This window comes from Eucalyptus grandis, chromosome 1, assembly GCF_016545825.1.
Source record: "Eucalyptus grandis isolate ANBG69807.140 chromosome 1, ASM1654582v1, whole genome shotgun sequence".
In the NCBI taxonomy this organism is placed as follows: Eukaryota; Viridiplantae; Streptophyta; class Magnoliopsida; order Myrtales; family Myrtaceae; genus Eucalyptus; species Eucalyptus grandis.
This window is the reverse complement of record NC_052612.1, coordinates 7,399,661-7,427,105: the sequence shown is the minus strand read 5'-3', so window position 1 is coordinate 7,427,105 and position 27,445 is coordinate 7,399,661. Positions and strand designations below refer to the sequence as shown.

Sequence of the window (27,445 nt, the reverse complement as noted above, 5' to 3'; positions counted from 1 at the left end):
AAAGTGAAAAAGCACACTACGAATTACAAATTGCTTAGTGGGGTGGATTTCATGATCGCATTCCAAGAAAAATGACCACCCACTCTCTCTCACTTTATGCCACGTTGCCACAATTCTATAGCCAAACAAAAGTAGGTACAATTTAATGTTCAAATTGCAGATCATCACTACACATCATGTTAGAGAAGATAGAATACAGGGAGAAAGTAGTAATTGCTGGGAACTAGTCCCCATACAAGTGGCTTCTCTGTGTCTCTGCTCCCGTCCATCTTGTTATTGATGATCCTGGGCCCAGGGAGAAGGGCATTTCTGTAAACAACTGAGCCTTAAACAGACTACATTGTCTCATCTGCAATTTGCTTGATCTGCCCATAACTCTGCTGCTTCAAATCAGGAGCAACAAAACCAGAGCCATGCCAACTTTGCCTAGCAAGGCTGAGCTTATGGCCAAGTGGGTATTTGCAGGAGGAGAGCCGGAAGCACCGGGAGGAGGAACGTGGAAGAAAAATGGGAAATACGGCACGATCGGGTTCGGTGGCGGTGGCCCCGGGTAGTTCTGGTAGTTGGATGGAGGGTAGTAGTAGTACCCACCTCCGCCTCCGCCTCCCCCTCCCCCATATGGCGGAGGCGGGGGATAGTACTTGTAGGAGGGCTGGGCGGGCGGCGGAGGAGGGTAGTAGGAGGACCCGCTGGGGGTCGGCGGAGGCAGAGACGGCGGCACCGGCTGCACCGGCGCCGGCGGGGCTTTGCCACAAGGGCCACAGGTAGAGCACATTGTGCAGTCGACTTGGTCTTTGGATGATGTGGTGGGGTTTGTTGTGGAGTTGTCCGTGGTGGGCGACTGTGAAGAGGACATGTTGGTGGCTAGTGATAGGGGGGTGAGAGCCAACAGGAACAGGAGGAGGCTGGTGCTCAAAAAGACTGCCATTTTCCGGGGAAAGGAATTGGCCACAGGAGAGAGCGGCCGGGTGAAGTGCAGGGGAAGTGAAACTTTGAGAGCTTCAATGTGGGAATGTGATGATGGAATGGAAAAGCACAACTGAGAGAGAGGAGAGAGAGAGAGGAGGGGAGGGAGGGAGGGAGAGGATGAGGAGTGTGTAGTTTTTTGTGCCCTTTACCTTTGAGGGTTGGCCATGTCTTTATGAGGTGAAAGATTGAGAAAAAGGGTCAAAAAGTTACGGAAAAGAAAAGGGAAGGTCCGGTGCTGAAGGGATGAGACCCACCCGTTTCACCTAGCCGCAAGGGATAGCCACACATTTTCAACACAAAGGGACCGGTAGGGACCTCTTACGGCTCCTCGAGGACTCATTTGCTCAATCATAACAGCGTAAATTCCGTCGGTAATTCTAGGATTATCTTCGCATATAGACACTTGGAAAATCTACGATGAAGGGTCGGAATCTCAACCTCGCCGACCTTGAAGGAGAGGAGCTAGTAATGTGATGGCACCTTTTAGCTCAATGATGCTTCGAGGGCAGCTCACAAAGGTCTTTGCCCCAACCGTCCGACATCTGGTGCGATCCTTCGCAAGTCGCAACAACGCTCGAGTTCGCTATCAATTGTTCACTAGCCACTCCCGGGCACAGCCGACTAGTCGCTTCACAATCTCTCTGATTGTGAAGAGAGAAGTAGCTTTCATGCTTCCTGCAAGACTTCGAGTGACCGAAAAGCAAGGATATTCTTCGAAGGACAATTCAATTGTTTTTTTCTTTTTGGTCGACATCACCTTTTTTTTTGGTGACGGAATGAACCAGGACAACACCAGTTGAGGCTGCTAACATGCTCTTCTTTCATTCTTCTAGCCCCCGTTCTGAACATCGTCTTCTCATTTTGGGATCTCCATTGAAGTGGACAAGGACAAGTGTCCCTTAAAATTCGTTTGAACCAAAAGCTGGAATGCAACTTTGATCCAAAATATGCCGCTCAGGTGATGAAAACATCCACGACGTACATGCCCTTGACATACTTTACTTCTTTGTCCAAAGAGAAAACGAGCCTTGGAAATATGGAGCCGGATATCCGGAGTGTCAAAACTTGGCACAAAGAAATATTTAAGTGCCAAAAGTTACGAAAATAACACTTTTAAGTGCCACTTTTTTTTAAAAATGAGAGCCAAGTTCGATGAAGGTGGCTAGAAATCCTACGTAGCAATTTTTTGATAATAGAACTCGCTTACGTGGCATACTAGAAAGCTTAATCATCGATGAAGAACCAAAATAATATTGTTTTGTCTTTTTTTTTAAAAAATTAAAATATAAATATTAATTAAATTAAATAATATATATTTGGTAAAATATAATAAATATATTGAGGAAATGCCAAATGTACAAAAGATCTCGTTACCAGAAACTTACACTCCAAATGAAATATCATAAGGAGTGGAAGGGTGCCGAGATGTAAAAGCCAGCAAATCACGGCACACACACTACAACACAAACACCAAAAGAGAAGCAAGGCACGGACAACCAGCTACCAAACAAGCCTCAAACGAGGAGGAAGGACAACCTCGGTTCCAAAGTAGTAGACGCCAGCCAACCTATGGGTCCCCTGAGAAAATAATCAGATCTAGGCTCCAACTTAAAATATTTATACTTATAAAAATACAAATATAACTTATCTTTTTTAAAAAGGAGAAGAGGCAGAAGGCGAGGGCTGAGCCCTCACCACTACTTCCTCATCATTGCAAGGCCTTGGCCAGGGGCAAGCGACCTCGGCCCATTGGCAACGAGGGCTGCCCGTTGTTCCAATGAGTAACGACCCCCCGACCAACCCTCCCCTACCATTGTTGGCCTTTTCGGCGACGGTGGGGAGGCGACAGCACCCTCAACCGCTTGTAATGTTCATCTTTTTTAAAAATAAAATTAAAAATTATATAAAATAAATTTAGTTTTAAAATTAAATTTAATTAATATTCATATTAATTATCTAGCCACTTTAGTAAAATGATGTTGTTTTACGTTATCTCATTGAAAAATTGCCATATCGATTTTGGCAAGATTTTCTTGTTGTTGGCACTTAGATCCATTTTACTTCGATTTTGGTATTTAAGTATTACTTTTGTAACTTTTGACACTTAAGGATCTGCATGGTAACATTTATGTTTTTTTCAATTTCTATTTTTTTGTTCACCGAACAAAAAAAGAACAAAATCTATTTGGTATTTTATTCCCTGGAATAATTTTTCTATTTTTTTGTTCCCCGAGAGCAGTTTTAGAATAGAAACAAGAAACAAAAAAAAAAAAAAGTAGATTATTGTTTCTAGGAACAATTTATAAAATAAGTCAATTTTATTCTTTATTTTTTTTATTCCTTTCTCTTATCGCGCCACCTCCAATCGCCGCCAACCGTTCTTTGCCGCTACACACCACCACCCATAGGTCGTCGACCGTCACCGCCGACCGCCGCTAACTATCTGCCGCATAGTCCATCGATGGCGGCGCTTAGACGATCAACGATTGGCGGCGCCGATGGGGGTCGTGCGGCGGCGATCAACGGTGACGGTCAAAGGCCGGCGGTTGTGCAGCGGCGGTGGCAAGCGGCGACGAGCAACAATCGGCGATGGGTGGTGGCGGCTAGCGGTCGACGATCCATGAGCAAGAATAAAAAACAAATAAATACAAAAGATAAAATATTTCATATCAAATGCATTTCTATTTTTTTCTATTTCAAGAGTTGAAATTTTGTGTAGTTCCAAATATCTTATTTTACTCGAAATTGTCTTCCGGAATAAAAATAGAAAAAAACTCTTCCCCAATCAAGAAACATTGTCATGCGCAGCCTAAATATCTCATCTGGCAAGGTGTTTTTTTGCCTTGGAAGTAATACGGGCACGGCACAATATGATCAGCATGAGAATGAAGGAAATGAACTGCAGGTCTCAACGAATTTTTCACTGCCCGTCACGATCTGCAATCCGAATCCTACACTCAACTTGGTCAGCCATCCAAGAAAACTGCACTTGCTTCCCCATCCGCTCTTCGGCCAACTTATTCTTCTAGGAATCTGCATCTCTCTTCAATTGCGCCGGCTGTTCGGTGCTCCGCTTCCATCTCACCCAGAAAAGCTTTCTGCTCCACTGAGAGCATCTACTTTGGCCTCTATTTCTTCATTTTCTGCCAACTCCTGCATGCTTTCTCCGACTAATTGCGCCGCAACCGATCAACCTCCACATAGCTTTCTTCTGATGCGACACCTGGGCGCAATGCTCTTCTTCCAATTCCCTCCAGATCTCAGTGACGTCGGACATTATATTATCCTCTCCGGAAGTAGGAAGAGCACCCTGATTTGGCAAGCTAGCGAATGATCCTCGAGCGCTATCGAGTCCTCTATTCGACTGCAGCCCCAGAGGTAGAAGACCTGATGCAATAGCGGGTGTCAGAATGAACACAGCCACCATTGGAAATGGCGATCAGCTGTTTCTCTTTGAGTACCTCCCACCACCTTCCCAATCCCTTGGCTGTACGACCAGCGACCTCAGCAGCAACCTTCTTCCATTTGTTGCCGTTCTTTGCCTGAAGCTCGATGGCGAGGTTGTAGGTAGTTGTTCCACCTTTCCAAGCAGGACTTGGCGGCGGTCTAGAGGCGTGTTCATGTGCCGAGTGACAAGGTGCCGCTTCCTTGTGCCATGTTGTCTTTCATTCATTTCCTAGCGTAAGACACTGCTTTCCATAGCCCAAAGCTCAGTTCTTTCCTAGTCTGGCTATAAAAGAAAGTTGGAACTGCAAATGAAATTTAGAATTGGTTTGTACAGCAAAATCATACACGAAACTAGTATTGAAGTCTGAGAAAGAATAAGAATCACAAGCAAGGAAACAAATCGAAAGTTCACCCAAGAATCTAATGCCGGAGTCCTCGCATTGAGTCTGCTTACTGCTCTGCCTTGCCACGGTGCTTTTCCACCCAATGCATCGGCATCAAGTTTTTACAGTAGGACGAATTTCTAGCCATGCTGTGCAGCTAAATTCTTCGATTCCCGAATCATGGTGCACTCCTATGATCCATCCCTCAATCTTCATGACAAAAGCGATACTTACACAGCCGGTGAAAGAACAGTAACACCATCAGCCACGTCGAGATGTGGAAAGGAGGAATCTCAGCTGAGCCAAACATGCCGAGTGATCAAAGCCGAGATTAAACCAAAAGTGTCTTCTTACTGTACAGAAAATTCCAGAAAAGCCCCCTGCAATCAAATAGGATCCCAAATTGCAAACCAAAGCAGATGGTTATGACTGCCACCGGCACTGCCAAAGGATGCAATTTGTGTACTAATCGAGAAGCTAATTGAACGTAAATTTTACGTTCCACTCTACTTCGGTAAGAAGATCCGGACGCAAGCTCGAAACCAACAATCCAAAGCTATATGATGAGTTCTAGTTCTCTAGCATGCGTTTGTCAGCAAGACGCCCAAAGAAAAAGGGACATCTTCTCGGGTTCAACGCGAAAGAGTCCTCGGTACAGATTCTTGGGTCAAAAAGTTTTCTTGAACGTTGAACAAACACCAAAGAACACTCGGAAGAACTACCGCTCACTGATCAGTCAACAGCTCCAACGGAAGGTTTAAAAGGCCCCAAAAAGAGTGAATGATTATCCGTGCACCCAGGGCGCCATTGCCGGCCATCATGGCACACATTAACACGTGTTTTCAATCTCGCGTGCAAGTTCTCCTTATTTTAGGATATGAATATTATTCAAGTATTGCCTCATATTTGGCAACGAATTTTATATATTTTTTTATAATCATGTGATTTCCTTCATTTATTAATTTAAGTTTTTTGGTTGAACTTTCTAAATTGATCCCTTCAATTGAACAGATTGTTTGTCAATTTATGGTAATACATACTATCATTTTAGTTGATTTTTTTCTAAGAATTCTTGTTTTGCCAAAAATAAAGGATTTGGAAGAAAAAAACATCCTAAAAAAAAATCATTTGCATTGCTTATAAAATGAATAAATGAAATATTTTTCATTGTCTACTAAAATTTTTTGAACATAAATTGTTGTCGAAAATGAAATTATTTTTATTGATTAATTGTTTAAACCATATAAGCAATTATTTTTAAAAAACAAAAAATATTCTTCAAATCATTCATTCTCCACAAAATGCAGGGACCAAGATTAAAAGATGTAACAAGTACAATCTTTTGATAAACATCTTGCAATGAGAAAATAACAATATGCAAGCTATAATTTTATTGATTTCTGTCAAAGAACGATTGGTACTTTACAACAACTTAATGTTAAAAAGTTACACCGCTGTAGTGGCTAAATGAGTGGATATGCATTTAGCATGATCATTTCCTTTCATCTCTTTTACAAAACTTTACGAAAGACATCCAGCAATAACCTATTTTATAATGGAAGAAATTCATTGTCTTTATGTCTGATAAGCTCGGGAGTACATAGATGACATGAAAGATGTCAAATTAATGAAGGATCGACAGATGTAATTTTGATGTCAATGCTGTTGAAATACACTTTGTTAATTTCTTGTTAGGAATAAACAAAGAATCTAAATCGGATAAATGCTGAATTAAGTGCACTGTAATGTGAATTCATGTATACTGTTATATGTCGAGATGTGGTTGTATGCTCATATAGCATACCACGGTATTGCCAAGGACATAAAAAGACATTTTTTGGACTATTGCACCCAAAAAAAAAAATTAGGGGAAATTACATGGAAAAGTCAACCGAAATTGAAAGAGGAAGTGGAAAGTGGGAGTAGACGTTTGAGATGTTTTTGATCGAGAGGAATGCAAAGTTCACTCCGGTATGCTCAATGCAATTCATCGTACTCGACCCGATACATCTGGAAACCTTTCACTTTGGCATGTATTAATGTCGAGGAATGACACGACTGAATCATGAGAATAATGTCATCGTCTATACCTGTGGAGGAATGAGGCGATTATGTTCCTAGAGGGCTGGGTGTGGGGTTGGCCACCTCGGCATGAACTGGGGGTGTGTCGGTGTTGATCTCTCAACAATGGCCATGATCGGCTAGAATAACTTATTGCACATGAGAGTAGAAAGTAGGAGTGTGCATTGGTCCCAGTTCAACCTAGGCAATGGATTGAATTGAACTAGACTAATTAGGCCCATTATAGGTTGTTTCAAGGAAGATTAGTTCGGTTCCCAATTCCACGGAAGGAAGTGTACCGACAGACCGGCCAAGACTTCATTTTCTTCTTTCTTTTCTTTTTTTTTAAATTTCAAAGCATGCTCTATTTACTAAATTATCTCTTTCTTTTAATGCTGGGAATTTCCTACCCGTGAGGATTAGGAAAAACAAAAACAAAGCAAGAACGAGGAGGAAAAATCACCAGATTTCGGATCGACCCTAAAACTGGACAGGATAAGATGGGTCATTTTTCGGTTCCACAAGCCTTGCCTAGGCTGGTTTTTAGAGTAGAAATCGACTAACCCTCAAACCGATTATCCTTAATAAAAACCAGATGTTTGAGCTATATGAGGAGCTATATTTGCACGCTACCGGGAGGGTTGGTGGGGAACTGGCCCGTCAGGTGCCACGCGGGTCTGTACTCGGTCGCAAAAATCTCAGCCTATATGTCAACGGACAGGCCAAACACATGCTTCCTAGGGTCGATCGGTACTATATATTAATTTCCCAGATGTAACGGCGGTCAACCATGGATTCATAATGCACCAAAACAACCGCGGAATTCCAGCACGACGCTTTCCAATTTGAACCGAAATCGCGCCGTCGAAACTTCCATCAACCTGCTCTCCCGACAGCGACGTTTTCCCCTGCATCAGCTCCGTCCCAGAAACAAATAAAAAACGAAAGCAAGAGAAAAAATCAAAGCACGCTTCGGTCGGAAGGCTTGATCGTTTCAATCGAATCCTACGTCATCCATGCCGTGGTCGGAAGGCTTAAGAAAAAAAAAAAAAAGGATCTACTTCTTCACGACTCGGTCCCAAGGTATTTGCGAAAACTATGGAATCGAACTCGAGATCGCCCTTATTAAAGTCTAGATTAAATTACAGGGCGGCAGGATTTCCGCCACCGAAATATGGTGTGGGGAGAACTTTTTATGAATAGATGAAACTGGCCTAGCTCATCGTTCAGAAGGGGGCCGATTATAGTAATAGAAAAAGATGCAAGATGCATTGGATGAGATTATGCATCTTACTAATCCACATATCAAGGTATAAAAATAAATATATCATGAAAGTAGAGTTTCATGATGAGTGTTATGAATGATTATAATTCAATAGTTTCATTGAAATATTCAATTTACATATTTGGGAGTTTAGGTTAACTTATACATTCCTAATAAATGCATGAGATCAAGTTCCTTCCGACCAACTTGTCATAAAACTTGAAATTTGTATTTAAAATGACAATTATATTTTCATCGATTTGAATATGTCAAAAATCTTGGTACTCGTGCTAAAAATTGAAAACTTGGGGGCTAAGTGAAAAGGGGTACCCGAGTAGGTAAAATCGACATAGGATATAGAATTTGTTCCGTAAAATTGAAAAGATTAGGACAGGATTATAATAATCACGACATGATTAGCGGTGCCACTATTGAAACCGAGTCGTTTGAATTTTTGAACAGAAATAATACACTTTCATTACAAAAAAAAAAAAAAAAATTCTCTTTCTCTCTCTAACTAGGAAAGCTAGCTGTACACAGTCTCTCTCTCTCTCTTACGCGTTTACGACTTTTCTTTCACACTGCTCTTCCAGCCTTCTCTCTCTACAAAACGTCACACAATTTCTCTCCCTCTGTCTCTCTGCGTCCGTTCTTCTTCTTCTTCTTCATCGTTGTCGTGTTCAAAGTTTCGAACTTTACCGGCAACCCACCGGCGCAATGCCGACCCTCCTCCCGATCCTCCTCCTCCTCCTCGCGGCGGCGGCGCCCTTCTCCTCCGCCCAGACCACCGCCGCCGCGCCGGCGCCCTCCGCCGCCGACGCCTGCAACGGCGTCTTCCTCTCCTACGCCTACACCGGCGGGAAGCAGCTCCACCCGACCAACGCGACCCACCAGGCCTACAGCTTCCAGTCGACTCTCACCGTCGTCAACCAGGGTGCCGACGAGCTCAAGTCCTGGATGGTCTCCGTCGGGTTCCAGCACGACGAGCTCCTGGTCTCCGCCTCCAACGCCGTCCTCGCCGACGGGTCGTCCTTCCCGGCCAGCGTCGGGAACGGCACCGTCTTCGCGGGAGCCTCGATGACCGATCTGAAGACGGCGATCGAGACGGCGGGCGATGCGACGCAGATGGGGCTGACCGTCGATCTGGTGGGGACCCAGTTTGGGGTGAAGTCGCCGGCCGTGCCGATGCCGGCGAATATCTCGTTGGCGAACGATGGGTTCGTGTGTCCCGCTCCTACTATGCAGGGTGAGTGACCGCCATTTGCCGCTGATCGGTGTTCGTCGCTCTGTTTCATGCTTGATGTGATTTCTTTATGTTTTTCTTGTTAATGAGCACATATCATTTGATCTCTGGCCTGGTGAAGTTTATCCATGGAGATTTTTTGTTGTCGGGGGCTAAGTGAAGGATCAGTGGTTTTGAGTGGGATGGATTGGTTGGTACTTAGCTTTCTTGAGCTGGAAAATGAGATGGATCTTGTTGTTTGAGGTTGGATGTGGTTTTGTGCTGTCTCATGTCGGGGATTTTGGGAAACTATATTGCATACACATAGAATGGTGATCCTTTAATGAGATCTTGTGGAAAAGGACCGTTGCCACTCTTGATTATGCACTAAAGATGAAAATTCATCTTTGATTTTCTTTATAGATTTTGCAATTTTCAACTCGTTTCGTCCGTCGATGGAGATGTCTTTGTATGAAGATGTGGGGTTTCTGTGCTTTTAAGAAATAGGATTTGTATCTATTTTATTGGAGGAGGAGGTAAAAAGTGTGAGGAATGCTTGGGCAGAATTTTACCTTTAAGCTTTGACAGATCCTTTTCTAAATCAAGAACCCCATTTTCAATAATTACTGGGCGAATTGAAGTGGTTTTTTTTGGTGCCATATGGCGTAATTTTATGGGATCTTATTGCTATTGATCGTTTGCCAGTATGCAATTCACCCTTACTGTCAAGAAAAGGTCTTTATTCTCGTTGTGGTTGTTGCAGGCAACAGTACGATGCAAGTGTGCTGCACCAAGGACGCCAACTCCAAGGCCAACGTCACTGTTGGTGATGAGTTTCTTTCCCGAAAAAGTGGCGATCTAACGATCATGTATGATGTTACTAGAACATATGACTCGAACTACTGGGCACAGGTCACCATTGCCAACCACAACCCTCTTGGTCGTCTTGATAACTGGAAATTGAGCTGGGATTGGATGAATGATGAGTTCATCTTCACGATGAAAGGGGCTTATCCATCCGTCGTCGATTCTACTGACTGCATATTTGGCACCCAAGGCACATACTACGCAGCCATGGATTTCTCGACTGTATTGAGTTGTGAGAAGCGGCCAACCATAATTGATTTGCCTCCAACCAAGGCCAATGACACTGCGGTCGGTTTGGTTCCCAATTGTTGTAGAAACGGCACCATCTTGCCACCGTCAATGGACCCGAGCAAGTCGACATCGGTGTTCCAGATGCAGGTCTACAAAATGCCACCAAATCTCAACAGATCGATGCTCTCGCCTCCGCAGAATTGGCAGATCAACGGCACACTGAATCCAGACTACCAGTGCGGTCAACCCATTCGAGTGAGCCCAAGCCAGTTCCCAGACCCTAGTGGCTTACCTTCCAACACTACTGCAGTTGCCAGCTGGCAGGTGGTGTGCAATATCACTGAAGCTAAGGGGTCGAGCCCTAGATGTTGCGTGTCATTCTCTGCATATTACAATGAGTCAGTTGTCCCATGCCCAACTTGCGCGTGCGGGTGCCCTAGCAGCACCAGCCAAACATGTAGCACCACAGCTCCAGCCATTCTTCTTCCATCATCAGCACTTCTTGTTCCTTTCGAGAATCGTTCAGCATTGGCAACTGCTTGGGCTGGTCTAAAGCATCTTACAATACCCCAGCCACCTCCTTGTGGTGATAACTGTGGGGTCAGCATCAATTGGCATTTGTACACTGACTACACCCGCGGTTGGACTGCGAGGGTCACGATCTTCAACTGGGATGAGACCTCTTTTCCTGATTGGTTCACTGCATTTCAAATGGATAAGGCTGCACCGGGGTTTGAGAAGGCATACTCATTCAACGGGACCATGTTGGAAATAAATGGCGTTAATAGTACCATCCTCATGCAAGGACTCCCGGGATTGAACTATCTTGTAGCAGAAACTGACGGAGCTAATCCACAGAAGGATCCTAGGGTCCCCGGGAAACAACAGTCTGTGATCTCATTTACCAAGAAAAATATTGCTGGGTTAAACGTGCCGCTAGGAGATGGCTTTCCAACTAAAGTGTTCTTTAATGGAGACGAGTGCGCTCTTCCTTCTTATTACCCCACAAGCAGTGGAAGCCGATCAATGTCGAACATAGTCTACTCAGTCCTTCTAGCATCAGTTCTGTTCAAGTTGATGCAGCGATAGCATGATTAGGACCAAATTATATATGGCTGCAGATTCTTTATATTCTTTTGGTGGACTGTCACTGTATACGCCTTACCGGGAGGTTCCGAATTCTCACTCTTTTACTTTGCTGAGAAGAGCGTTTGCACACACTGCATTTGTTGTCTGCAGGTTAAAAGAATGTTATAACTCTAGATCCTGGTGCTTTCTACATTCTTTTATGCTCTTTCGTGATACTGTACTTATTATGATGTTTGTGGAATTAAATAGAATTTGTACTTTGTGCACAACTTTGTAGAGATATTTTCTGTTTAATTGGATGTGCTACACACTCAATTTTTGTTATTCTTTCACTTAATTGCAAGGTAAGTGGTACTGCTACTAGTGAATGACACAGAAAGAATTTCATATTTTTTGCTGTGACTGCAAATCCCTAATATGGGGCATCAATCAGTGACCGTGTTGCTGATATATTTCTGAGGCTAAATGGTCCAAAGTTGCTGAACCAACTTATCAGTGTGCATTTGTTAAGTGCGGATCATTTTACTCCAATTTCATGTGAGATCTCTATATTGAACTGTCAACCACCCGCAAGAGATACAGCGCATGCACGCAAGTATGATTTCCTGGGAAATGACAGTTAACGGTATGATTTCCTAAGAAAGGTAGGTACCGTTGAAAGTAGATGTGCCCGATCAAGAAATTTTGCTACTAAACATAGTACAACAGTAGTTGTGGTTGTTGTTTACAGGTTGAAGAATGATGCTTTAGTTCTATATTCTGACTGGCTTTCTTTGTTCATGAACTAATTGCGGCCCTTGCGGACACTGTTCAATATGCTCTCTGACTGTTCGTCCTGTAACAAATTCATGGTGACGTGAGGCGAAAGAGAGTAGGTGCCTGTCCTATATTGAAACAGTGGCAATCGCACCCTATGCTTTACTGGGAGACGTAAGTTGGTTCATTGGAGCATCGCACGGCCACCCATTTGACGAGGGCCGAAAATCACAAACTTTGCCATTTTACGTGAGAAAAAAATTATGCTGATGAAGCTAGACCCATCATAACTCATCAAGCAAAAAGATAACGTCATATTTAGAAGAACCTCAGAAGTGAAATGGAGGCATACATAACTTCGTAGTCGCAGGCATCGATCCACGGACATTAGCAATAAGATTGAGCTTGTCACTCCCGACTGCAACTTTTCTGAGCCAAAATACCATCGTGCCAACTCAACTGTTTTTTCCTTTGAAGGGCATGAACTTTTTCCTGATTATGGATTTTTCACTGCATCATGTGGTTGAATGACTTTGCCCTGTTTCCTTATTATCTCTCTCTCTCTCTGTTTTCTCTTTTCCCCGTCTGTGTATTTTGACTCCTCAAAGGGAGTGGTAGACATTTTCAACAGGCCAAACACTAAAAGCAGTAAAAGAAGGAACAAAAGAAAAATCCTCCCGACAAATTATCCTAGCTAATGCTAGAACTAATGGGCAGTATTTTTTGATCAGTAATCCCAAGTACCTGCAACACAGAAAAGTGACTTTTCGAGTATATTGCATTTGGTGTCGTATATGCTGCACATTTCACAACCACATGACTTGATACCGCCAACACAAAAGCAAATCAATCAAAATTTTGAGCCCTAAAGACAGCAAAATCAATCACGCTTGAAGTAAACCTGTTTAAATGATTATGGCGAGTCAAAGAAGGAAAAGCAGCCTTTTGCTGCAGGGTTTTATCTGCAACATATCGCATTGGCCACGGAGCAACCATTCGAATCATGATATTGACCATTAAAAATGACACAGAGATCAAGAAACTGTCTCGAATAGCCCGGTAGAAGATTCAGCCCAGAAGATAACTTAATACAAAACGGACAAACCCTTGCACAGGGCAATGAAATACAAGAAGCACCAAGTAAAGAATGCACAAATCCTTGTCCAAAGCAATGAAATAGCAAATACTTACAATAACATTGAGTTACCTCAATAAACAAGGGGGAAATAGAATACAGGACCAGAACCGCATTGGCTGTGTTATTGGAGTTAGAAAAGGCTCCTAGACCTAAAGTACTGCCAGTATCACAAAACCTTGTCCAGCTGAACAAAGTGCCTAAGAAATTCTACCAATAACTTGACAAGACTAAATTAGTTGCTTCTTCTGGCTAAGGTATTATTCTATCAAAAGCAGTCAAAAAGAACTAGCATGTACGCCTTTGCATATCACGCAGCAGTGCCTGCCGTGCTCCACAATCCTGTTGCCGTGCTCCACAATTGGTCCATTCAATAATCATCACGGTCCAGCACCACCACTTCAAATCAAGAATCCTCTTGAATTTGCAGCCCAATCACAGGAGGGGAAAATAACCAACTGGAAGAAACTATGTACGCGCAGGTTTGCACTGTACTGCAGCTGACCATGGAACATATCCTAAACGGGAATATTATTCACGGAAAATCCATCAAACTCAAACTCACTATCAGGTGGCCCAATGCCTTGTTGCTGCAGTAGGAAAAGAGAAATTCCGTGTCAGGGCTTTGTATTTGAGCAAGTCACATCATAGCAAGTGCATAGAACAGAATATCCGACAAAGATAATACACATCCGAAAACAGGATGCAAGTAGTTTATAGCAACAAAAATCACGCACCTGTTTGAGAAATGCATTCATGATATCCTCCTGGCTGTAGTGTTCTGGATAGAGCACGGCCTGATAGCTCATATCAGGGAAACCTTCAGTCTTAATTTGCACTGGATTGTCAACAAGGGAGGTTGGAGGCTGACCAACATTAGGAGTGGTCACCTGCCGATTTCCGTCAGCAGAAAGCAAGGACTTGCCAGCAGCAGAGATGTTTCTATTGTGTCCATTGCTGCTCTGCCCAGAAGATAAACCCTGATGAACTAAAAGCAATCCGGATGTGTCAATATTTCCTTGGACAGAATTTCCTGGTTGCGATGTATCAAACGTCACACCCACATTCTGAAACTCCCAATCATTGGATCTAATTTGCTGCAAGTCATGGAGTATATCGTAGCTCGGCATACCCCCTCCAGGCCCTTTAATAATACTAGAGTTCACATCCTCTGGGTATCCACCTTTGGATGTAGGAAAAGTACTTTGGATGGGAAAACTACTAACCGGTGCATCTGATACTTGGTTCATGGGAAAATTCATAGCAGATGATGTCTGCAAAATCGCATTGTGCCCCAGACCTCGCCCATTTTCAGCAGTACCGCTCCTGCCTAAGGCCTGGCCAACAAGGCCAGTTGACATAATAGACTGCCCCATATTGGCCTGAAGCACAGGAGGACGACTGCTCCCACTTTCACTGATGACGTGTCTTCTAGCCTGCGGTTGGCCCATTGGCATCAGCAGAGAGCTACTCTGGGCTCCATGTGTATGGACTGGCATGCTCATGCTTCCAAAAGATTGAGCAGACTGTTGAAGATTCACGAGTTGTTTAGGCTCCATTGTGGTTGGGATTCCGTGGAGCAGGTTCGCCTGTTTACTATTGGTTCCGAGATTTTGTTGCGACTGTCCCTCTCCGAATCTTAATTTTGGATTGTCAAAGCTGAAGAGGTTTCTTTGATCCAACATGGGAATGGATATGCCAGATTTTCCGGCAGACCGACCCAACCCAGCTGCTTGGAGTGTAGCAAGGCTTTGGGGTGCAAGCTGGCCTGTAGCAGCAAGTGCTTGGATCTCATACCCGTTAAGTGAGGAGATTGCCCCAAAACCCGCGTCTTGTGTTCCAATGAAGGAGCTATTTACTCCGGCCTGATGCTGCGGCACACCGCTCAGTCTTCTAAGATACAGGCGGTATTTCTGCACCATATTCTTGTACAGTTAGATGGTACTGAAAAGAACTACAATAGATTATGTAGCACAGGAAAAATGTAATAAATCTAGTAAAATTCAGGATACCTGAAGGTGGCTAGCAACATTTTCTCTTGTCAGCCCAGGAACATTCATCAACTCCAGTATTTTCTTCGGAACAGCCTCTGCATTCATGAGTCAAGACATTTTCAGAATGGAAGGGATGACAAAGGAAAAAAGAAGAAGAAAAAAACAGGGGTAAATGGTAAATCCAAGACTCCAGTTAAAGTTGATTATAAATATTTCAAGGACATGAGGTGGTGACAGGGATCATATAAGAGCTCAAAGGAAATTAATTCACAACTACACCCACTAAACCAGCAACTCTTATATCTTGCAAAATGGCTCATTGTACTCTGGGAAACATTTTGTGAAAGAGAATGAAAAATTTACAGATCAAACAGCTTCCTTGGAGGGATTTCATCAACTTGGAGTTTTCTTGAGATCAGTTGTGGTTTGTTAAAAATAAAAGTCTCATTGATGTCAAACTATTTTTCCACAAGTCATTCATTTGCCATATCACATGAATGTGATTTTCATTGAACATGAAAAGTTCCATTTCTGCATAGGCTATAATAAATTGGGTGGTTTGGATATGACACATATGGTAAAAAGTATTGCTTTCCCTAGACCAGAGATATTGTAATACAATCTAGCATAGTCTTATACCCAAAGAACCAAATTAATCCGTGTTTGGGTGTTTCAATGCCCATGCTGAATTCTAAATGCTCCCATAGCTAAATGTGAGGATAAGCACCATGATGCATCGTCTCTTTTTTGTAAACATTGAAGGGTCATTCACCTTGATATTATTTTAACTAAATGATGACCCTAAGTAGCCAAGTATGGACGATGGATGCGCATAACGGGACCAGTTAGTAAAATAACTTTAGAAGGGGTCAAAGTAATGAGTTCATACTGTCGATTCCGAGCTGATTAACAGCCGACACAAACTGTTGGTGAAGCTCAACGGACCAAACTACTCGTGGCTTCTTCAGCGTCGATGAATCATCCCTTTCTTCTGCATCATCCTCCTCTTCCTTCCTTCTCTTTCCACTTTTCCAGCTTCCTTCATTTGCTGTAGATGAGTAATCCACATCTTCCAAGTGTTTCTGCGGCCGATCTCCATCTTCCACACTTCCACATTGCTCCAATTCCTTCCATTCGTTCTTCCTCTTCCTAACCACGTGCTGCCATATGTTCTTCAATGCCTCGATCCTTATCGGTTTTATCAGATAATCACAAGCACCATGGGTCACGCCCTTCATTACGACCTGCTTTCCGTCGTCGGCAGACATCACTGTTCAATTGGATAAGCCAGGTAACCAAAGTAAATCAATCATTTTTCATTGAACATGCGTTTGGCATATCTATTTTCAGGCCATCAGAATTCAAGTGGAGTACATACTGATTACAGGTAGATCCATTTCGAGCCCGATGTGTTCAAGAAGTTTGAAGCCATCCATGTCCGGCATGTGAACATCACTCAACACAATGTCAAATCCATTTTTGTTATCTCGAAGCGTGGATAATGCAACATCTGACCTACTGCATGTTGTCACTGAAATATTCCAAAACAGAAACAATCATGAATCAGCCAGAACCAAGCACTAAGTACTGTAGGACTTCAATTCCTGAGAGCTCGAACAAGCACTCGAACTTCTCACCAGCAAATCAACTTGTAGAGGCGAGAAATCAACCATAAAAAGCTAAAAACCTAACTCACCATACCATTCCTAACTGGAAAGAGAAAGAAGAAAAGGCAAAAGGGCAACAAATTATAGCGGTAAGGACTCAAAACTGGACGCTAATCCACAATTTTTCACAGAAATGACAAAAGTAAACCCTCACTTAAAAGTAGGGAAACAAATTCCTGAATTCGAATCCAATTTAACGACAAAGCGAAATCTCTCAGAATCCACAAACGAATTGAGCATCATGCACACAGGACAAGAACATCCCATCAATCTACCTTGATACTGGCATGTCTTGAGCATTTTCTCCAAGATCCTCAGACAAGTCGGATCGTCATCCACCACGAGGACCCGCAGACCCGCCGGGAATTGATCGGAGACCCCGTCCCCGGCCTTCCAAGAGCAGCTCGAAGTCAACGTTGACATGGATCCTCTCCCGCTGTCCCTTCTCAGATTGGGGGCAGAGCAGGATCAAGAACTGGAGAGTTGGTTTCTCTCTTTTAACCCCCGAACCAAGAAATCCTCACATCCTCGAGCTGGGGCCAATCAAGAAAGCAGTACCCACTTCATTATCTGAAAAACCCAGTTGAGGAAACTTATAGATAAGGAAGAAATTCGAGAAATCGCTTGGTGGGTGTCGATTGTTCGAGGCCAAAGTAACAGATTTCTGTTCCAAGAACGAAGCCCAAAGCACCTACGAACCGATTGGCGAGTTCAAAACCCACTCAGCAAAACAGAAAACAAAGGGAGAGAAATTCTTGGGAGGGCGTTGATGCGGGAAAGAAATTTCAGGAGAATTCGTTGCGGGATTGAAAAAAAAACAGAAGAGACAGGGTTTGCTCTACTTCCTCCGAGTTCGATTTCTGCTTTTGTTTTTGTTTTGTTTTTTTAGGGGGCAGATTTTTATTTTATTTTATTTTATTTTATTTATTTATTTTAATTTATTAACATCACTTTTAACAGAATTTTTTTTATTCAAAAGGTGGGTCATTCCTATCAGAGTGGATCCAGCTCATCAAAAAAGATTTAACTAACTCCCTCGCCATCTAACTCTGCTCCATCAGATGTACGACAATCCCTTTGAACTTTCACTATTTACTGCCTTCTTTTTGGAATATTTTTGCTCACCTTTTTTTATCATGAGCAAGCAAGTGTTTTTTCTTTTTATATATATATGCAATTAATTTATAAGTAAAGTGATTTTGTTTGGTCTTCAAAATTGTCAATTTTTACATACGCGACGTATATGCATATTGATTTAGTAAAAAAAATAAGAAAATATAGGGCATTGATCCTAATTAACCGGAACCCATCATGGAGAGAGCAAGCACAACACTCGCACATTTCTTCCTATTAATAAAGATTAAGTGTTGGATCTTATTGTTTACCCACCTTCGAAAACTAATATATAATGGGTTGTTTTTGTTTCATCCACTCAAAGAATTAAATTGTATTAGACGCATTAACCAACTGATTAAGCTTGCTAGTGGTTTATTTAATATTGATGTGTTAAATCTCAACTTGCTAAATACATATATTATCATATTGAGCTGTTGGTGAAGTTTAAATAGTTTTATAGTAATTCGATTTCAACACTTTTAGACACATATTGAGTTGTAAACAAAGTAGGAAAAAGATAAAATGGGTAAATCATATATACGAAAAATAGATGAATATAATTTTCATCACAAGTGAAAAAAAAAGTGACTTCCACTTAAATTTTCTGTATTTGTAATTTGTAAATGCAAATTAAATCAAGGAGAGATTATTTGTATAAGGGATGTTTATATAGGCCCTTCTATGTGGTGCAAGATAATGTAAACATTTTGTTTGTGCATAAAATGACTCCTATCCCCATTGAATTATAAATGTTTTTTTTTTTTTTTGGATTTTGGGTGGCGGCTTGGATCGCCCAACTAAATTATATTAATTATTTTTGACTAATAAAATACAACCGTGTGAATTAATGTAGATGGATATAACTTGCACAAAGATATTTATAGAGTTGAAGGCTTTATCTACCGATTAAGATAATATCACGTGTAGCATGAAGATAGCTAAATCAATGAAACAAGACGCTTCCACATTTAATGCTGACGGTAAATGCACCCAATCAAAGAATGTCCCCCTAATGCAATTTCCCTCTACATCAGTAAACCGAAAAAAAGTATAACTTTATCTAATAACGAAGTGTGATATTTTTTTCTTCAATTTACTTAAGAGGTGATTAAGCCGATAATTTGTTTTATAACATAGGATGGCCTTACAAAGGATCCAATTGAATTAATACTCCATTTATTTCGCAGAAAATAAATAAATTAAAAAAATGTTTTTTAAAAACTATCGCTTGGATCGTTTAAAATAATTAGTTAATGATAAAAAAAGTTATTAGCAATACAAATTTATTTCTAAACATTATCACAAACAACAAAAGTATTTTTCAATCATTCACTTTTGTAAAGGATATAAGGGTCATTTTTAATAAAATATTTTTAATTTAATTATTTTTCTTGAAATAAATGGAGTCTAAATATTCATTGTTATTTCTAAAATATAATTATTTAAACTCTATGATGATGAATAGAATAAAGGATTTGAGATTCAGTGACCTGCTAATAGGCACAAATGGTCACTTTATGTTAAATGGTAGATGGCGATTCACTTTGAAAATAAGCACAACTATTTTCTTGGGCTAGTATGATAGGTTATTGATTTTTCTTTTCAAATTTCTTTCGAAAATTATAAAGGGTAAGCACAAAGGATTTTTTTTTTTTTTGGTTGTAATGATAGATAAGAAGAAACAAAAAGAAAATTTGAAAAATAGACTAATTGCCAAGTGCTAATTTAGGGTTTGTTTGAAACTAGGAAAATTCCATGGCTATGTTAATGGAGGTAATCGCAATTTCTAATTTCATTGGCAGATAATTATTCAATTAGTTGCATATCTAGATGGTAATTTTCTTCTAAAAATGAAGAGAAATTCAAATATGGAAATTGTAGAATTCTCGACGACACAATTGATGTTGTGTGTATCGAACAAACAATCACGTTATTGGTACAATATGTATCTCATATTACATGATGCATACTTTTAAAAAAAAAAAAATTTATTTAAACTTATATATAAAGTTGCATGTCACTATCGCATAATGTAACATTCGCTTATAAATACTTATCTTTGCATCTTCTTCATTTTGGGAACTTTTTTAATTGCTCATGCCACGTCATCTTCCCACTTCCCCCAATTGACACGTGTTTGGCTGCTGCATATAAAGATAAGGCCTTTTGGCTTGCGTTTTCACTGTTGTTTTCTTCAGTGATAATGATATGTCCATCCAAAATGGCCACTTGTCCTTTGAAAAAAAAAAAAAAGGTTCCGAACAGACGTTATCGTCGCATATGGGAAAAAAATTAAATTAATTGATAATATATATTTATTTCGTGAAAAACAAATAATTCAAAAAATATTATTAACTAATGATCATTTATATCATTTAAAATAATTATTTAATATTTTTTTTAATTAACAACAACAATTTATACATAAATATATTTCCTCCTTTATTTTTGTAACGATATAAATAATTATTTTTAAATTATAAATCATTCATTTTTCACGAAAACAAACAAAATTAATAATCATAAGATTATTTTTGTTCATTTTTCATAAAAATGCCTACAAAGCGAGTAATTTATGCGAAATAACGCATATTAACTACCGAATTAAATTCATAAATTAGAGTCCCAAAAAAAAAAATCATAAATGGGAGGGAAAATGACCCGATTCCACTATCATTAAATTTCGGCCCGTCACCAATGAATTCTTAGGTGCACTCGGCCAAACTTTGAATTTCAAAGTGTTTTCCAACTTCGGTTTGCGAGATAGCTTTAAGCCTCTCGAATTCCCCCTTCCTACTCATCATGTATATCATATTGGACAGATAATAAAATAAATAAATCGAAAAACAGCTTTCTCTCCCAGTTGCTAGAAAAAAAATAAAAATTAGTAAAATAAGATAAAGCTGTGACCTAAGCTAAAGCGAGAGAAGACCCTGCAACGCATATTCCCCTGCGGGGGGAGCTTTTCTCTTTTACGATGAAGCTCCAAGACCACGCCATGGCCAAAGCTCCCTCCCTCCTCCAGAGCCCAAGAAGACAAAAGTTATTAAAAAATCAGAAATTTAAAAAAAAAAAAAATTAAAAAAATATTGGATTGCAGAAGCTTTATGCTGCTTTAGCAAAAGGAGGGGATAAATAAATTGAATTTAATCTTAAAGTTAATCATTTGTAGTATGGGTAATTTATTGGGTTTTGAGGGGTCTAGCTTTTTATGGGAGGAGAGATGCTTTTAAGGTAAATGGAATAATTTGGGTCGAGCATAAAATATAATATAAATATATATATGTACAGTTGTTTTTGTTGCTTGGAGGTTTGAGATGATGGGTACTTGCTACGTGTCAAATCATGGGAGTTTGGAGAAAAGTCCACCCTACTTTTTTCAGACTTTCATCCCCAAGGTGTCGTTGTTTCCATTCCAATGCTTGCGGTAGAGATGGAAAAGGGCCTCTCTTTTGGCATGGGAATGTGACAGTATATGGAGTCCTTCTCCTTATGGAAACCCAAAATTTGTCCATGTGTGTTGCGGCAGTGGCCGGTGACACGCTAAAGCTAAGCTGACACGTTTTGAATGTCACTGGGAGTTGGCCTGATTGTACGTTTTTTTGCTACTGTTGTTTCGAGGCAACGTCCTCGAACATTAGGGTTTGGGTTTTCGATTTGCGAATTTAGCTGCAATGGAGCGGTTAGATGTGTGGGATTTAAGATTAGACCTAATCATCCGATGAGTAGGTTGGATAGTATTTTCAGGACCGTGGGTTGCTGGGTAGACTGCTTGGGCAGGAGGGTTCGGGACCGCTTGGCCCCACCCATAGGATTTTTTTAATGAAATTTGTTTATGTATGTACACATATTAGAATTGCCCATGATCTTGCTCAGTCCCAATTTCTAAATGCCTCTTAAATTAAAGCATGGTAGCCTTGAGAAATAATAACAGTTAGGTTACCGCAAAATAAACTAACTTTTCATCTAGGTAGGGTTGGGCGAGCTTGTGCCTAGAATCAAGCATTGGGGTTCGCGCCTAGACAAGGGGCGACGGCCCTATCTCTTACCAATTGTGTTTGGTTTGGTTCGAAGCCAACTTAGACCGAGCAAATGCTTAGGTGTGTTTTAGATGCCACTATGGCCAAATTGCACTTGTTGACAAGTCTCGCACAATAGAACAATGCAGATGAGACAAAATAGAATAATGTCATGGTGATCACGGGTGAAGTGAAGTTGCCCGCAAAATAAAATTTTATTTGAATTATTGCCATCCCTTATTCACAATACGACTTGATCGTTTACTCAAGTCCACTTCATATCCAATGGCAACACCTGGTAAAAAAAGTGAAAGCCACTCATGTTTTGATCGGCTGTACTAATTATCCCTTATTTGCAATTCAACTTGATTGTTTACTTGAGTCCACTTCATATCTAATGGGAACAGCCGGTAAAAAAGTGAAAGCCACCCATGTTTTGATCAGTTATGCTAATTATCTCTTGCCATCAAAACCTTTGCAATCCTAACACATTATTTTTCCCTCTTCATGAGGTGGGAGGAAATTGCAAGATAGTGGACCTATATTTAAATTCCGAAAAAAGGGAAGATATCGCACGGCCTGACGATCCAGCTAATGTTAGGTCACCAGATGGAAGGAGTGAAAAGACCCACGCACTTAGGCAGATAATTAATCCTTCATTAAAGGAAGATGATCAGCAATCGAGCTCGAGCGCAGGCCGGGGCCCCACGCGTCCACGTCAGCAAAACGGCGACGGAGTGGGGAGACGACGTGACGTGCTGGGCGATCTGATCCCTGGCGCTTCCGAGAAGGCGTGAAAAAACCAAAAAAATTAAGAAGGGAAATTAAAGGAAAGGCCACGTGGCGGCGTCCTGTAGCGACTGGGGTGGGGCCCGCCCCGGGGGGGTGTGTACGAACGGGCCAATGAGCTGTGATCTTAGTGGACCAACGCGGTTGCGGGCCGGGCCCCGCAGCGGGCCCCCGGGGGTGGAGGTGGGGCCCGCTCCCAACCTACGTGCGCCTTTCATGCACGTCCCCATCCGTCTCTCCACTTTTTAAGAGAGAGAGTAGGTGGTGCAGGCGAGTAGGTTGAATCCAAAGCTTCATTATTTGGAGCCTTTCTTAGAAAGAGAGAGAGAGAGTAACGTGTATCTGCACATACCCTTCCAAAATTCATGGCAAAATTGCAATAACAACTTTAAAAAAGTACAATTAAATCTTAAAATTTATCGAATTAACATAATCAAATTCTTTCATTAAACATTATTAGGGTTTAATTGCACCGCCGATTGAAAGTATTATGATTCAATCGTATTTTGGCAATGAATTTTAGGACGTCTGACGATAGCGATTGCTTTGTCCTGACGTTTCTCGAGCTCCGTTCTTCTTCCTTTTCTTTTCATTCCCCCTTGTCTCTTTCCGTCGCTTTATTTATTTATTTATTTATTTATTTATTTATTTTTGACTTCGCAACCTCGTACCACCCACGAAATCTACCTCGTCTTGGCCAAGAACAATGCACGGCGAGCACAGTCAAATCAGAATCGCCCACAGCGACGGAAGGGTCGCTATTGAATGTCATCTCCACGGCATACCTGAAAACGCGTGCGGGCAAAGTATCCATATGATGCAATAGAGTTCGGGTAAAGAAATTTCTGCAAATATTATTCAAAAGGGTATGATTCAGTGATGTCTAAACAAGCATGTACATGTATATATTAAATATAGTGGAATGTGGAATGTGGTCAAGAAACGAAAGGGGGTACGTGCTGTGAATGGAGAAGGGTGCGAGTGTTTCAGACATGAGAATGATTTTCTATGAGTTTAGGTTAGGTGATGGGTCACAAATCAAGAGGGACTTGGGGGGGGAGGAAGGTTGCTTTCGCCAGCTTTTTGAAACCCTATTTTCGGGGGAGTTCCAGTTCGAGTTGTTTGACAAGTGTGCGAGAAAAAAGGGGGGGAGGGACAGGAGGATCAGCACGTGGAGGTCGATTGCTCCGCCCCTCCAACCCGACATCCCACCTTTCTTTTCTCCGTCGCACATTCATTTGATGAAATCGAAACATTTTCACTGCTTCTGAATTATTGAGGGCGAGAATGAAGTAAATGATTGAGTCTCTCTCTCTCTCTCTTCATGAATTGACGGGCACGTCGTGACTGAAGAGAGAGAGTGTGGCATAAGGGTGTGTATCGATCCTAGTCCAATTTGAAAATTGAATTGAATTGACTGATTGATTTTGAGTGATTTTTATGAAAATCAATTGAGTTCCCGATTCTTGTTAAGGAATAGGACCGATCAGATCAAATCGGCAAAATTGACTTAGTGTGCACCGGTTCTCAAGTTATCCCAAGAATCAAATTTGTATTAGCTAGTTTGCTTCTAAAATAGATAAGTTGACTCCCAATTCCATAAATTGAAAATTACCCATATTTGATCTGACTTTCAATTCCATAGTGAATTATTGGGACCAACCATGTTAAGTTTGGTTTTTGATTTAAGAGTGAAAACTTATTTACCTTTGAACTGATCACCCTAGTGCCATATAGGTGGTTTCAATTGTTCTTTTTTTTTTAATAAGAAGCCAATTTGACTGCATGTTATGACTTTAGACGAATTGGTCTTGCTTGCAAGATAGAATAAAGTACACATGCAACATGGGTTACATCAACACCTTAGCGGTCAGCACCCAGCCTAATTTTGACGAGGAGGCCGGTGAAAAGCATTAAGAGGAAGAAAAACATCACACTCGACATGATTTATTTATCAAAGATCTTTTAAACCCAATTATCTAATATCATTCAAGATCATCGGGAGTAACTTAGCTCGATCATTTCTTTCTTCTAATGCAGTTGGATTTCTGTCTAATACCCGATTCAATTGCACTTTCAAGTGTGCCGCGAGGAATTTCTTATCGAGTTTACTTGTCCTCACTCGATGGATGAAGCTCAACTGAGCATTCACATCACCAATTTCTACCATGGCTGCTCTCTCGAGAGAAGCTTCTTAGGTTTAAATCCCTCTTCTCTGTCTCTCTCTAGGCATGTCGGTGCATTGAGACTTTGGGAACTTCCCCTGGAAAGGGGGGAGAAGACCAGAGGATAGGAGAGATTTTAGGAACTGTTTTGCAGAGAGTTCGTTCAATCACATCCCCCGCAGGCCCAGGGTCTCATCACCATACACCCCCCACACCGCAAACCAGCAATTTTACAGATCACTTGACAAGACTTCCCCTGTTTTTTTAATTATTGGGGGATGACAATAGTCTCACGAGATCGAGCTGTCAAATAGCCACCTCCCCCATCACCTGTTCTTGGGGTACATATCACTGAGCACGATAGGGTACGATTTCTCTTTTCCCTCTTTTTCCTTTTCCTTTTTTTTTTTTTTGCTTTTTCTTGGGGCGTTCTGTAAAAAGGAAAATTCGAAATCGGGGTCAGCATCTGCAGAACAAACAAAGTCAAATCATTTCCCCTCGCCTGGCCCATAACCCAGATGGAAAATTTCCAAAAAAAAGAAAAGACACTTCCTTGTCCACTCTCATTTCCATCTACAGCAGAACATGAGAGAATCTTTTCGTGCATAAGCATGCCTACATTCAATTAGGAAAGACCATGATTCCGATTCCAGGACTCGATCGGCCGCCCTACAATCATTTCCAAGGCGACCTCCTAGGAACGGAATCACGAGGCGCTCGGTCACCGAGACCGCCGTCGCCGAAAAACGTGGCGACCCAAGTGTCGGCTCCCGCCGCGCGCGACGAGGGCCATTTTAAAAAACGGGGGTGGTTTTAAATGTGGGAATTGATCACGGTTCACGACCCCCCTCTGCGTTTTGTCTCTGCGCCTCTGTTTCTCTGTCCCTGTACGGTGGACCACTACGTAACATGATGTACTGCCGCGGAGAGAAGTGGTGAGCAGATGGATGGATGGGATCTGAGATCGGAACCGAGAGGAGGAGGGGGAGCAGGGGGCCTCTCATTTAACTTGTGACTGCATTTAGTGGGCGAGGGCAGGCAGATTGAATTTGCCCTGTCCACATCTCACTGTTCATCAGGGAGGGGGGTTTGCTCTGCTCCGTTCTGGTTTATGGTCATTTAATGTTTGGCGTCCGGCCGAACTTTTTGAAGCCCAGTGAAGAAGGTTTTTCCCATCGTGTTAGATGGATCGCCGTTCGTGGGCCGAACGAGCTGCGGATCGTTCTGCATCAGATTCTTGTCACAGCAAACGAAGAGGTTGGGTATCCACAGTTCTGCCGAGCTCTACAATGCATTGAGGCCCGTTTGTTTAACTAAAAAATAAATAATTTGAAAAATATTTTCCTAAAATGTGATTACTCATATCGCTTGAAATATTAGTTAATAAAATTATTTTTATTACCGATAATATTTTATGTCTAATTATTTTCATGAATGATAAAAATATTTCCGTTTATTATGAGATTATTTTTGGGAAAATGTTATCGATACTATCAATAAGTAGTCAATGGAAAAATGTCTTTTTATCGATATTAATTTATATATAAATATTTTCTTAAAAATGGAGATATTTTTTTTTTTTTGTAAGTGATACAAACGGTCATTTTTAAAAACATATTTTCCAAATTATTCGTTTTTAAAATAAAATGTAGCTTTGGAAACAATTTTTTTTTTTTGGCTCAATCAAATCGTAGTTTGTCAAAAAGAATATGGTATGAAGAAGTTTGAATGGAGAAAAAAAGGGAAGATTATATATAAGTCATAAAGACAAAAATATGCTATCGTTGAGAGTCAATTTCAAGACCTCCCGTTTACTAAACGGGAGCTTTAACCAATTGAGCTACAAGAGCTATTCTATTGAGCCTAATGATGTATTAAGGTAAATAAATGATTTTAGAAAATATTTTTCAAAAAAATAATATCCTGAAATAATAGCTAATAAAAAATACGTTTGTTACCGACAACATTTTATGTCTAATTATTTTCATAAATAATAAAAATATTTTTCGTTCATTAGTTTATTTTAAGCAATACAAGTGATTATTTATGGAAAAATGTTAGCTTATATTACTTGAAATAAGTAGTTAATGAAAAATGATTTTATTATCGATAAAAACTCATGTCTAAATATTTATTTATTTTTGTAAGTGATACAAATAATCATTTTTTTGGAAAATATTTTTTTTGTCAAAAATACTATGTTATGAAGAAATTTGAATGCAGAAAGAAAGGAAGATTACACAAGTTATAAAGACCAAAAATAGAAAAAAA

The 27,445-nt window shown here is 40.9% G+C and overlaps 3 protein-coding genes across 3 annotated transcripts; 1 reads left to right on the top strand and 2 right to left on the bottom strand.

Moving 5' to 3' along the window:
• Nucleotides 1–23: 23 nt before the first annotated feature.
• Nucleotides 24–1,094, bottom strand: LOC104451317 (arp2/3 complex-activating protein rickA). Its single transcript, XM_010066016.2, has one exon. It carries the CDS (start codon nucleotides 926–928, stop codon nucleotides 386–388), a length of 543 nt encoding a protein of 180 aa, XP_010064318.2. The 5' UTR covers nucleotides 929–1,094; the 3' UTR covers nucleotides 24–385.
• A 7,588-nt stretch (nucleotides 1,095–8,682) lies between these two features.
• Nucleotides 8,683–11,901, top strand: LOC104440399 (COBRA-like protein 7). Its single transcript, XM_010053358.3, has 2 exons — nucleotides 8,683–9,370; nucleotides 10,110–11,901. The coding sequence occupies exons 1-2, from the start codon at nucleotides 8,842–8,844 to the stop codon at nucleotides 11,531–11,533; spliced, it is 1,953 nt and encodes a 650-aa protein (XP_010051660.2). The 5' UTR covers nucleotides 8,683–8,841; the 3' UTR covers nucleotides 11,534–11,901.
• Nucleotides 11,902–13,332: 1,431 nt separating this feature from the next.
• Nucleotides 13,333–17,942, bottom strand: LOC104440295 (two-component response regulator ARR2). Its single transcript, XM_010053273.3, has 6 exons — nucleotides 17,361–17,942; nucleotides 16,797–16,949; nucleotides 16,308–16,688; nucleotides 15,437–15,513; nucleotides 14,162–15,337; nucleotides 13,333–14,014 (listed from the first exon to the last, which is right to left on the bottom strand). Exons 1-6 carry the CDS (start codon nucleotides 17,506–17,508, stop codon nucleotides 13,943–13,945), a joined length of 2,007 nt encoding a protein of 668 aa, XP_010051575.2. The 5' UTR covers nucleotides 17,509–17,942; the 3' UTR covers nucleotides 13,333–13,942.
• Nucleotides 17,943–27,445: the final 9,503 nt, after the last annotated feature.